The sequence below is a fragment of the Lactuca virosa genome, chromosome 3, assembly GCF_052849685.1.
Source record: "Lactuca virosa cultivar CGN04683 chromosome 3, Lactuca_virosa_CGN04683_v6, whole genome shotgun sequence".
Classification (NCBI taxonomy): domain Eukaryota; kingdom Viridiplantae; phylum Streptophyta; class Magnoliopsida; order Asterales; family Asteraceae; genus Lactuca; species Lactuca virosa.
The window spans coordinates 35,880,543-35,893,135 of NC_136428.1; the positions used below are offsets into that span (position 1 = coordinate 35,880,543).

The 12,593-nt window shown below is 34.7% G+C and overlaps 3 protein-coding genes and 1 non-coding gene across 4 annotated transcripts; 1 reads left to right on the top strand and 3 right to left on the bottom strand.

The window, feature by feature from the left end:
- Window positions 1–2,563: 2,563 nt before the first annotated feature.
- Window positions 2,564–4,578, bottom strand: ABCI7 (non-intrinsic ABC protein 6). The gene is made up of 3 exons (XM_079084223.1): window positions 3,555–4,578; window positions 3,216–3,475; window positions 2,564–3,139 (listed from the first exon to the last, which is right to left on the bottom strand). The coding sequence occupies exons 1-3, from the start codon at window positions 4,461–4,463 to the stop codon at window positions 2,809–2,811; spliced, it is 1,500 nt and encodes a 499-aa protein (XP_078940349.1). The 5' UTR covers window positions 4,464–4,578; the 3' UTR covers window positions 2,564–2,808.
- A 501-nt stretch (window positions 4,579–5,079) lies between these two features.
- Window positions 5,080–6,090, bottom strand: LOC145165482 (TLDc domain protein). Its single transcript, XM_079084224.1, has 2 exons — window positions 5,873–6,090; window positions 5,080–5,717 (listed from the first exon to the last, which is right to left on the bottom strand). Exons 1-2 carry the CDS (start codon window positions 6,012–6,014, stop codon window positions 5,197–5,199), a joined length of 663 nt encoding a protein of 220 aa, XP_078940350.1. The 5' UTR covers window positions 6,015–6,090; the 3' UTR covers window positions 5,080–5,196.
- Window positions 6,091–6,700: 610 nt separating this feature from the next.
- On the top strand, window positions 6,701–6,772 carry TRNAC-GCA (transfer RNA cysteine (anticodon GCA)). The gene has a single exon. It is a non-coding gene; the product is annotated as a tRNA-Cys (tRNA).
- Window positions 6,773–7,061: 289 nt separating this feature from the next.
- Window positions 7,062–10,021, bottom strand: LOC145165483 (aluminum-activated malate transporter 12-like). The gene is made up of 6 exons (XM_079084225.1): window positions 9,662–10,021; window positions 9,447–9,587; window positions 9,078–9,350; window positions 8,862–8,983; window positions 8,601–8,744; window positions 7,062–7,854 (listed from the first exon to the last, which is right to left on the bottom strand). Exons 1-6 carry the CDS (start codon window positions 9,912–9,914, stop codon window positions 7,264–7,266), a joined length of 1,524 nt encoding a protein of 507 aa, XP_078940351.1. The 5' UTR covers window positions 9,915–10,021; the 3' UTR covers window positions 7,062–7,263.
- Between the last annotated feature and the right edge of the window lie 2,572 nt (window positions 10,022–12,593).

The following is a 12,593-nucleotide window of genomic DNA, read 5'->3' on the forward strand; positions in this document are numbered from 1 at the left end:
TTAAGTTGTCGATTAGGGATTTTGTTCAAGAAAACGCGAAGGGAAAGGGTAAGGCGGATCGGAGATAGAACAACAATAGGTGGGGGCATTTGGGTTGCTATGAAGCAGACGATAAGCACAAGGAAAACGAGAGGGGGTTGTTGCCCTCTTGACAGCCGAAAAACCCCACCTCCGGTGGAGGTTTTCTCGATTAAAACTGAAGAAGAAGAAGGGTTTTCCAGAGAGAGAGAGAGAAAGAGAGAGAGATTTATTTTTATTTTTATTTTTATTTTTATTTTTATTTTTTTTAATTTGAAAATCAGAAAAATAAATGAGAGAGAGAGAGAGATTTATTTTATTTTTATTTTATTTTTTATTTTTTAAATCTGAAAATCAGAAAAAAAAAGAAAATCATATTAACAGGGGTAAATTCATCATTTTGAAAAAAATCAAAAAAGATTGGACCAAACAAGCAACAAAATGAAAACTTTGGACCTCTGGTGCTAGTCCAAACCTTTTTGGACCAAAGTGGCAATTTTGAGCAAACCACAATGACCATTTGTGCAGTTTAGTCAAAAAGAAAAGAAAGAAAAGGACGGATAATGCATTAAAGGTGGCAGAGAATCAACTCTTCTGCATGAATATTGAATTGTCTTGAGTAGTAAAAATCATATTTATCACATGCATGTACAATAACTCACGGGTTCACCAACCCGTTGCCATTAATCTATCCAATCTGCCGTTGAAAGGGCCATGACCCGGCGGTATCACTGGTACACCCTAAACTGCTCAGTCCTCCCTTACAAATACTTTAAGACAAAATTGCAAGAATGATCCCTGTGGTTAAGTGGAAATTACCACTTTGGGCCAAAAAGGTTTGGACTAGCACTCATGGTCCAAAGGTTTTCATTTTCTTGTCACTTTGGTCCAATTTACTTTAATTTTTTTTATAATGACGATTTGGCCCTTGGTTTTTATTTTTTCAGTTTTTTTTCTTTATTTAAATACTTTAATAATTAAAAGAAAAAGAAACAAAATACATTTCTCTCTCTTCTTTCTTTCTTTCTCTCTCTCTCTCTCTCTTAAAAGTCGTCTTGCACCTCTGTGTTCTACTGTTCTTCGTGTTTTCCTTAAACCCAAAAATTGAAACCTCAATTTCTTCAAGAATCGACCCCCTAATCACATTGTAGGTAATCTCCCGTCCTTTCCTCAACCATCCAACCCCATTGATGGTGGCAAGAACGAGTTTTTCTGATTAAGAAAGAGGGAGCGATTTCTAAGGTAGAGGTGACCTAATCTTGTGCTTCCATGGAAAATCGAATGTCTGAGGTATTCCTTTTCGATCTTGTCGTCAGCTTCAGTGTTATTCCTTTTTTGATTAAACGATGAAGTGGGTGGAGGAAGAGGGAACATCGATGGGTTGAGGAACTCCAAATTTAACATCACAGCTTTTCTCCCCCTTTTCGTTATCCCGATCTGATCAAGATTAGGTTATCTCCAACCATGAAATCGTTGTTTGCCATGGAGGTTTATCTTCGATCTGACTTGGTAGCTGCAGTGATGGTGGTTGTATAAGAGATGAGTCGGTGATGGTCGGATCTGTGAAAAAAACCCAAAATCAAAATTCGAGATTTTGGAGTTATGAAGACTTTTCTGAAGATTTCAAGTTAAGTTCATCAAGAATCCAAAGATTTCAGGTTAAGTTCTAGGGTTTGCTTATCGGTGGTCATTTTTGGAACACAAGAACCAAAATGACAATAATTTTGATTTGCTTCACTATGAATAAGATTTCAGATCTTACATTTTGGGCTTCTATTTGTTCATACCAAGAACACAAGAACACAATCATCTTAAGTTTTGTGTTGATATTTATTCGAGTTCTGGAGAACCTCCCATCTGCAAATCATTATTCCTAAAACGGGAGTTTGAAACCCACTCACCCACTTGCAATTTTTTCTCGCTGGAATCAAATTCGAGAACCTCCCACCTGCAAAAGGACATTGGAGTTTGAAGGTGTATGAAGAGAGAGAGAGAGAGAGAGAGAGAGAGAGAGATTGAGATTTTCTTGAGAGAGAGAGAGAGATTGAGATTTTCTTTTTCTTTTAATCATTATAAAAGTATTTTCATAAATAAAAAACCTGAAAAAAAAAAAACAAAGGTAAAATCGTCATTACAATAAAGTTTAAAGTAAATTTGACCAAAATGGCAAGAAAATAAAAACTTTTGAACCATGAGTACTAGCCTAAACCTTTTTGGCCTAAAATATCAATTTCGACCTAACCACAACAACCACAATGACCATTTTTGCAATTTTGTCATACTTTAAAAGTCTAGTTTTAAAAACATCCCAAGCGACTTCATGGGCCTTATTGGACCCTGCTGGACATCGATAATAGTATAAGTGTATAACACAATAACACATAATCTCACATAAATTTAACATAACTAATGAATAACAACCAGCCAACTATTCCGTGTGTTGAAATTTTGGTATTGAAACTATTTGCATTTTGCACTATATCATTAGTTGGAACTGTTTAAATGTCAAGTAAAACTAATATTTAAAATATTTAACATTTTAAAATTCTAGGACAGCAAATATAAAAGTATTATTAATTTACTTTTTAAATTACACAAAAATAAAAGTTAACTCATGTTTGTAATGTTTCCCTGATCCAGCCTCCAAGGCATCTCTAAACCAGAGCTAAAATCATGGACAGATTCTTCATTCCTGCCATGGAAACACTACAATCTTCACATCAAAAACTTCATTCTCCCTCATAATCAAACATTACAAACTTCATACATATTGCTTTTCAAATCCAAACTTCAGACACCACTCGTGACCTTTAAAGGGACTACAGGATCCAGCAACTTCTTCACATGAAGCTCAACCTTCTTTCTTAGGTCAGCAGTTGGAAACCTGTCTATAACTTCAGCACCAAAGGAGACAATGAGCGACTTCCTGGCTGTTTGTCTATCAATACCCCTTGCCTGAAGATAAAACAGTTGGTCCTCTTCCAAATCACAGATTGAAGCTCCATGAGAACACTTCACATCATCAGCAATTATCTGAAGATTCGGTTTCACATTAACCGTTGCACGTGGCTCAAGAATCAGACTCCTTGTCAGTTGTCCTGCATCTGTCTGTTGCGCGTATCTGACAGCTTTCTAACATCAGTTATCCAGACAACACTTTATCCATACACATAGATAAAAAGAAAAAGAAAAGGTACCTGTTGACCTTTATGTTCCCATCAAATACAACTTGTCCAAGTGAATGAGCTACAATGCACTTGTGAAGTTGTCTAGAAAACCCTCGTGGATGATCCAACACTATTTTACTATGTAGATCTTGTGTTTGATCATTACCTGATAAATGAAATGTTGATAATCCTGTTATCGTGTCTGATCCAACTTGTTGCACGTGGACATTGTGTCTGCTTAACTTTCCACCTGTGCTTACTTCTACTAGCTCGTATGTACTTGATTTTTCCTACAATAATCAATTTCAAGAATGTTTTCAAGAATATTTTCAATGATTTACTGAATCATATTTGGAATGAAGCAATTACCTGACGAATGGAGGTCCATTTGATATGAGCAGAGTTCAAAGATTGAGTCTGGATGTATGAATGGCTAACTTTAGCTTCTTCCCCGATTGCAATTTCCATGACTGAATTTGTCCAATAACTCAAATCCCCATCACCACCTATAAATTCTTCGAGTATTCCAATCTCTCCTCCTTTCTCAACCACCACTAAAACCCTTGGATTCGAGACTGGAAGCTTCTTTGACACCTTATCACTACCTTCATTACTAATGTACCTCAAACGCAATGGACCCTCAACTTTACACCCTTCTTGAACATAAACCACAACCAAATCAGGTGACCCAACACCATTAAGTGACCAAAACAAGTCTCCTGGTTCAGAACTAGGTAAAAATTCGAGTACCCTATTTGTTATTTCGTTCGAACTTAGGCTAGATAAGCTTCCAACAAACACCCCATCTGGTAACCCTGATAATTGAGATAAAGAATCAATGATGTATCCATCGATTATAGTCAAATTGAGCGATTGTGTATCCTCGAATGCACTTATATGGTTAGAAGATTCAGGTGATGTTGGAGATGAAGCCGGTATGATCTCTGATTGCTTGATGAAAGATGTGTCTGTGAACCTAAAAGGCTCGTCTTTTCTAGATGGCCATGGAGTGGAGAGAAGAGATTCTGAAGCAAAATCTCTCAGCTTTTGAAGACCTGATGAAGAAGAAGATGGAAGAGAGTCTTCCAATGTTTCTGCAATTTCGAGAACAAACGGGTCGGAGAGGGCAGCAATCGGGGGTAAATATCGTCGCTGGGTCAAAACCCCAGGTTTGACTTTTCTTGTTCTTATAAAGTTCGATTGGTATTGCGATGTAGATAGTGTGAAAGATGGAGATGGGGATGCACGGATGATGGGCGTGAAGGCCGAAACAGCCATTGCCGGCCGGAGGTGGAGGTGAGGAGTGGAGGGATTTTGACTGAATCAAGAAACTGGAACCACACCTGCGTGACCTTTCGAGGGGATCAAAGTTTTGGTAATATTTTCAGTTAGACTCCCTAGACTATTAGTTTAATGATAATTTATCCCCTGATCAGCTTTGTCATCTCTTGAAAAAGTTGCCCTTTATATGTTGTCTTTCTTGGTGAAAAGCAAATACAATCCACCAAAAAAAAAAACCTGGATAGAACTGTTTCTCTTCTAAAGATTTCTTTTGTTATATGAAAATTACAATCTTTCTTTTGTTTTATGTTTGATTGCAACAAATCTTTAATTTTACTCAAAGTTAATCTATCAATCAATCAATCTATGTTATTTGCCCAAGAGTTATGAGATAATTTATATTGTTTGCTTTCTAACTCGTATCATTTTAGACGAAATAAGTCCAAGTGGGCTTGATTATTATAATTTTTATGGAACGATAAATTATACAAGGTCGAAGTCATAATTGAAATTCAATGATATCATTTACAACTTTTCTTTGTGTCCCAAGTATTTGTTTTTATGCCTCAATGAAACAAATAGATACTGATGTTGCATTTTTGTTCACCCCCACTTGTACCAACACCGAGCAAATCATAATGACATTGGGCTAACGAATTTACAAAATTAATAAGGGACAAACATCTAAAGCATAGGTACAACCATATAAAGGCATTAAAAGCACATCCTTTTAGTATAGGCTTGCAATTTGAGGACTACAAAAAACTAGCACTTCTTCAAGAGAAGCCCTAGATTCATCTCCAAACAAAGACTCTTTCCCATCTTCCCTTTTGGCATAAGACAAACCCAATCTCGACTTCGCTTGTCTCAAATCTCCAACACCAGAGTTTGTATCGGGCCCTGCAAACCCGCCCATGACAGGTGCAAGTGGTGGCCCGATTAAGAGCCCATCGGCCCCAAACTGGGGCCCACCTCGGGCATAATCAAAAAGAGCAGCACCACTACCTCCTACTTTAGGCAACACAATAGGGTAATTTTTCTCTTCATCCGGCCAATAAAAGAGGAACGCGTCAAAAGTCTCGTAGTAATCATCAGTGCTTCGGTAACCTTCAGGATTGAATGCACCAAACTTGAAAGAGTTGTCTGTGTAGCCGATTATCACACACGGGCCCTTGAAATCACTGCATACATGAAATGAAGTCGCACTAAATCCATCCAAGGTGGCCTTGTAACAACATTTTAATTCTTTCCCTGTTCAAGATCATTAAAAACATAAACACAACCATAATCCATAATCGGATAATTGAAATTTCAAAGTTGGACTGTATTGTGGGGTTGTAACTGTATAATTACAACCCCACAAACATTAAAGTGTTATAACTTTTAGCAAGAAAAAAGATGATTACCATTGAGGAAAGTTTTGTTGAGTAGAAAAGATGGAAAAGGAAGATCAAGATTATGGTAATTGGGCTGAGGTTTGTCATTGGCTTTGTTTTTGCCGACGTTCCAACCAAAGAGGCAGACACTTTTTAGTATGCAAGAAGCCATACCAAAAAATGCATTTCAAAATTGAGCAAAAAAGTATGGAACAAATCACAAACTTGAGCCTAAGTTTTATCCACTCATTTACATCTTATCCTCAACAAATAGGATCTTTCAGTTATGGAATACCCTATAGATTTTTATGTTCGTAACTGGGGCCTGGGCACTTTGGGAATAACCCAAGTTAGCTAGATTTTATTTAACGTTTAATTTTGTATATAGTATATAACTTTTAAAAATAATAATCAATTAGGAATTAAGTATTTAGCAAGTTTTTTATTATAGCAAAAAAAGGTTTACATACAAAATTACAAATACCGTGTTATGATAACTAATCAGTATGTTAATCATACTGAACTATTTTTGTTACCACAAAAAAATTAGTTATTAATTTGGATCCACAAGTTATTTATCTATTTGTTTTTATTGGCATGTATTATTGATATTTGACACATTGTCAATTTTTTTTTATCTGAATTTAAAATAAAATTAAAATACATGAAATGTTTTTTTAATAATTCCAGTGAGTAATATCACATTCAAATTTCGATGGACAAAAAATTTATTTATTTTTTTATATTAGAACATAAATTGCCAATTTTATTTTGGTACAAAGAGCAGTAATAGTTAAAAAAATCCTACCGACAAAATTTCTATAAAGTATTATATATTTGACTGCTGACATCACAAGTGGGTCCTTAGCTCAGTGGTAGAGCATTTGACTGCAGATGAAGAGGTCACCGGTTCGAACCCGGTAGGGCCCTATTTTTTTGTTCTTTTAGTGCTTTTGTTTTTTTATATTGAAAATCCTCCAAACAATTGGTGAATTATTAACTAATTAAATAGATACAAATGTCAAATCAGTTGTTTATAATTTTCTGTTACTTGCATGCCTTCTTTGACCAACAATTTTTATGAGGTTTGATATTTAGCCAACTAAGTTTATATGCCCCAAGTTCATCCCTCTATATGTTAATGTTGGACAAAATTTTCTTTTGTACAAATATTTATATAGTCTATATGATAGAATATAAAACTTACGTACTTGACTAATTATAAAATTTATTAATTCATATCCACATAGAAACTTAACACAAACACAAATGCGAATAAATCTTTATATCAAATTGTCTACGGAACCAATCCACCCAAAAATGATCAAAACTACATTTTCTTACTACCTTGGTGGTCTCGAACACTCAACATTCTTATTATACCCATACAAAAATTATTAATAACCATTATACTCTTCAATTCACTCCCCCGTAGCAAAGCTAGAAACGTTAATCTCCGTTTTCGTTCTCCTCTCAACATCCACAACCACATCACCACCATGTTTAAACTCTTTAAAACAAGCCACCCTTCCCAACTCTTCAACTTCCTCAATCACAAGATCAAGTCTAGCCACCAATTCAACCAACAAGGCCAAAAAAGCCGCAATCGGAAGTGCTTCAGAAAACTCCAAGCTCGTGATCGCAAGCTTGCTTAAAGTTGGCCTTAAAACCCTCTTTTCGGTCTCAGAAACCCCCTTCGGTTTCCTCTCACTCGGTGAGTCTGTGTTCATGTTTGATAAATGATGTTCAAACTTTTGCCTTGCGGTCGTTGTAAGCATGGCTAGCATTTTGGGTGTATTATAAGGGCTGTTTGGGCCAAGAAAGAGCCTTGGTTGGGACTTTAATGCGGTGTCGAGGTCTTGCAGTGCTTGGTGGATTTGTTCTGTGATATTTTCTGGCGAGCATTGGCGCCGGTTTCTTATGCTTCCAGCGAGTTCCATTAGGGCTTTTGTTACTTCCGAAGCAAGGCGAATGCATGGATCCTTGAATAGCAGTCGAATTGATCTTGGAGTCTAAAAATTTGAACAAAAAGAACACAATACTTAGGAACTAGAAATGTAGTGAAATTCCAATTTCAGGGCGATTAATAAAAAAAATCAAACTATTGAATGTATTTATATATGTATTGGCAACTATTATAATAAGGTGATACCTTTTTGATCTGGATCACTAGTGTCGCAAATATTTAAATAACGAAAATCAGCCTTACCATTAATGGAGTTCTTTTTTGTTCGCATTTCAATTACAAGTCTAAAGATCTGACATGTTTGGAAAAGAATCTTCCCTCATGAACATTATATTATTAGATCTCAACAAAAAATATTTTTTTTAGCAAGTTGTACTTAAAAATTATCGATATACTAAAATTTAGTACATAAATATTTAATATTTTAAAGATACTTTTTTAATGATTAAATTGTGTCTTCTATAATTAACCCGATAGAAATGTGATGGATGTCGAACATCTTTTGAACTATCCTAACGAGACTAGCTGATACAACTATAAAATCACATATAAACAAAAATAATGACTCAATTGAATTTATCGATTGTTAATCACATAATCCATCATGTTTTCTTTCTTAAGAAATGTGACATACACACTCTAATATACTTATAATTTGAATCACTATATTCGAATCTTCAACCACTTAAGCTGAAGGACATCATGTCAACACTAGATAACACTTGGCTATAACTAGCCTTTTGGTATATAGAGTCAATAATCATCACATAATAATGGCGTATAAAAACATACCCGTATTTCGGTTTGTAGACTTCCATGAAGAGCGACTACCCCATACCCAAAATGACGAAGAACACCTCCTAATTTGACATATTGTTGACACGGGAATTTGTGGCAGTGCCCTGAGTGTCTCGGCTCCCAACTTGCATGAAGCGCCTGCTCGTATCAATATTCAACATTCGTAACATCTGTGGTTAGCTCATGAGATAATTAATAACATACAAATTAATTATTTGTGTTAAGTTTCAATTATTAAGAAATAAAAAAGCTTACAAGGGTTTCATCCGTCGATTTCGAGTCCAAAACTGCCTTATAATTTTCATAAATCGGATCCTCCATCGTCTCGTCTATTTCTAAAGTTGGTTCTTCCACATTGAAGTATTTAGTGACACAAGCTACATTTTGTTTACAAACAATCTACAAATAAGTAATCTTTTTAAACACACGAAAGCAAATATTTTCAAATTTATTGTCTATACATATATATACCTTCGATTGATTTTGCTAAACCTTCGACTTTGGTAATGGTATTATTATGGAGATCTTCTCCAGACCAATTCGGGAAGATGAAAAGACTCATCAGAATGCAAATCCCGGAACCGATCCCGATCATATATGTCCTCCCTTTGGCTAGTTTCAGAATATCATCCACTCGATAACTTGATACAGTGATCAAGTTAAATGTCAACAGGAATATTACTACACCATAATCATAATTCTTTTTTATTTTAGGGAAAAATCTCAAGAATGTAGTCGACGTACCTGTGAAAATTAAATGTAATAGTTTAAAAAAATTCCATATTTTACTATAAAACTACCAAGAAAAGATTATAGTTTGATTCTTGTTATTTGTATTACCAATCAAGAAAATCGAAGCTCCGATAAAAACAGCACGAAAAACCTTCCCGTATTCTCTAGCTATAAACTCGAATATAAAGGCTAACGATGCGGCTAAGAGCGTCCCACATCCTCGATTTAATCCTTTGCATAAGGTTGCCCCTATGAAATTATAGTACGATAAATTATGAATATATAAGTACGTGTGTGTGTAGATATATGTAAATATAACTTACCAACAGTGAATTCAAGCACAACGACGACAGTCATGACAGCCCAAATCGCATTTTGACCGACCCCTTTGAACAATGGCTCCATTAGGTATAACAAAGAGACTAAAGTTAATGAAAACCCGACTTTGAGAGCGTGGATTGCCCTTCTCGGATCATCTCGACCCACTTTCCATATTTTACGGCATATGAAGCCTGGAGATCTCTTCGTCTTCTCCATGAAAGCACGAGCTTTCTTGTTGAAACTATCCATCGGCATATCGTGCTTCACATTCAAGATTTCTTGATCAACAACTTCAAGATTTCTTGATGGAAAACTTATTGATGTCGACAAAGGAGAAATATTTTAAGCAGCATATGACACCATCTGCTTTTGTTGTATATATAGGTGTTTTGTGTGGAAGACAGAGATGATATATGTGTCTGTTCACATGTTCTCCATTGAAAGTGATAGAATTTAAGGAGATGTATAAAAGTCAATTATTGTTGAATAAGAAAATGTGAGTCACAACATAAAAAAATTAGTTACTTTTTTAAGAATTAATGATTGCTTATGAGATAACAACTATGTAGAATATGTGGTTTTTTAATAGTGATACAACACATAATTGATTTGGATGGTTTTCACTTTCCATATCAAAATATGCATATTTTTTAGAAATTAAAAAAAAAAATACCAAAATAAAACTTTACTACAAAAAAATGAAAAAATAAAGAGAATTTCCAAAACTAACCATCTAGTCCACATAGGGGTTTTTGCGGAGTAACATGCCTTTGCGGACTCGTCATGCGCTTGAACATTAAGGATTTTTTTGATTATTTATTTATTTTACTTTTTTTTTTTTTTTTTTTTTGTAATTTTGCTTTAGTGTGTTACATGAGTCTGAAAAACCCTCAAAGCCGACTGTGTATGTTTGAGATTACTTTTTAAGGTTAAAAGTCGTTTTTATAAAATGACTTTTTGATTAGTAACTTTTTTTTCAAAAGAAAAATTTTAAAATGTGTTTGTATTTGTTTTTAGGATAAAAGTCAAATTTTCAGTTAAAAAGCCTCAAAAGTTACAAAAATACAGGATTTGTGACTTTTGAAAACCCAACTTTTCTTTCTACACGAAAAGTCATTTTAAAAGATCTTTTTCATTAGCTAAACATCTTTTGATAATTTTTTTGACTTTTTGAAAAAAGTTAAAAATCAAAAATTGTTTTAAAAGCAATCCCAAACACCTTCTGAGTGTCATTGGAAAATCAATATCTTATATTAACAAATTTCATGTTTTCTTAGGTTGTTGTCTTTGAAAAGGTAACAACTTAACGAATATCTTGGCAACGAGACAAAGCTAGCGATGAAAGCTTACTTGCTTTTCAGTAGATTCTTGTTTGGAATTTATGTTGTAAATTTTTATTTATAAATAGGATTGATAAAAAATGTAAAGCTACAATGATTATGTATCTCTTGATTTGTTAACATGTCAATTGAAAATTTGTCTGAGACTGATGTTTCACGTGAAAATAATAAAATCAATGTTTACATCTTGTATATATTTTAGCCAATGTTTACATATCGTGTGTGTATATATATATATATATATATATATATATATATATATATATATATATATATATATATATATACACTTTAACTAATGTTTACATATTGCATACAAACTGTAAATAAAAGGTTAAAAAAACTTAAAAATGAACCTAAAGTATAGTTGCTAACTCGACCATCTTCTTCACAGGTGCAAGTGTTTATCTGTAATGTTTGTTTCCTGGTATGTGCCTTATGGTAAAATGTTGAAATTCAAGATTTTGGCCTTACGTCGCACGTAGGTTGAAGCTACGCAAAACGTAGCTACACCAAGCATAGGTTGAAGCTACGGTGAGCGTAGGTTGAAGCTACACTTTTTGTAGCACTGCATGCAACTCAAAACCCTAGGTCTCGGGCTTTGGGCCCTACTTAAAGGCTCTAACTTCTAGGGTTTCATTCTTATCAACCTCCATCCTCTCTAAGCCTCCATCCTCTCTAGAAAACTCTAAAGTAGCCTCTTTCCATCATTGTTGTGTTTTTGGTGTTCTTTGGTGTTATTTGAAGAAGAAGGTGGTGGTTTTGGTGCAAGTGAAGTTAGATCTAGCTAAGTTTCCACACCCTGAACATTTTTTGGACTTTAGGAAGGTATAAAGTTTCAACCTTTATGCTTATATTTTGCTAGATATAAGTTTAAAGCTTCATTTGGTCCGTTTTGGTCTTGTTTCTTTGGAGTTTGAAAACTCCAGATCCCAAAGGATGATTTGCATTGCTTTTTGGACCTTTTGAGCTAATATGAGTGTATGTTTGTGTCCCTTTGAGCCATACATGGAGGTTGTCACACTTTTGGAGTTATCTTGGGTCTAGGGTTAGAGAATTGTAAGTTAGAGGCTTATTAATGGACAAAGTTGGAAACTTTATCAATCAAGTGCTTGCTTTGAAGGATTATGGAAAGAATCAACCATTGTCTTTATGGTTTAAGCACTCAACAACATAGATGAAGTGATCAGTGCTATATCGTGCGTATCGTAGAGGGGCCCGACAATAATGTCTTTTAGTGTTATGTCGAGCGTAGCTATGCCGAGCTTAGGTTATGATCTACGTCGTACGTAGGGCGTTAACCATTGACTTCTTGACCAGTTTGAGTTTTAGTCGGACTTTAATGGATTTGAGTGTTTTACTGAGGTTTTGGTCCCGGTTTGGTATTAGGTGGTTTGTGTTAGCTGTTTCGGTTGCTGAGATTCTACTGTTGAGTTTCTACTATTTAGCTCAGGTGAGTTATCTCACTATAATATATGTTACATTATGTATCATTTGTATGATATGATGTAATGATACTTCTTTTTTCCATTGATTGTTTGATTGATTGATTGTATGATATGTCAACATATTATGTTTGAGAAGTTGATGGTGG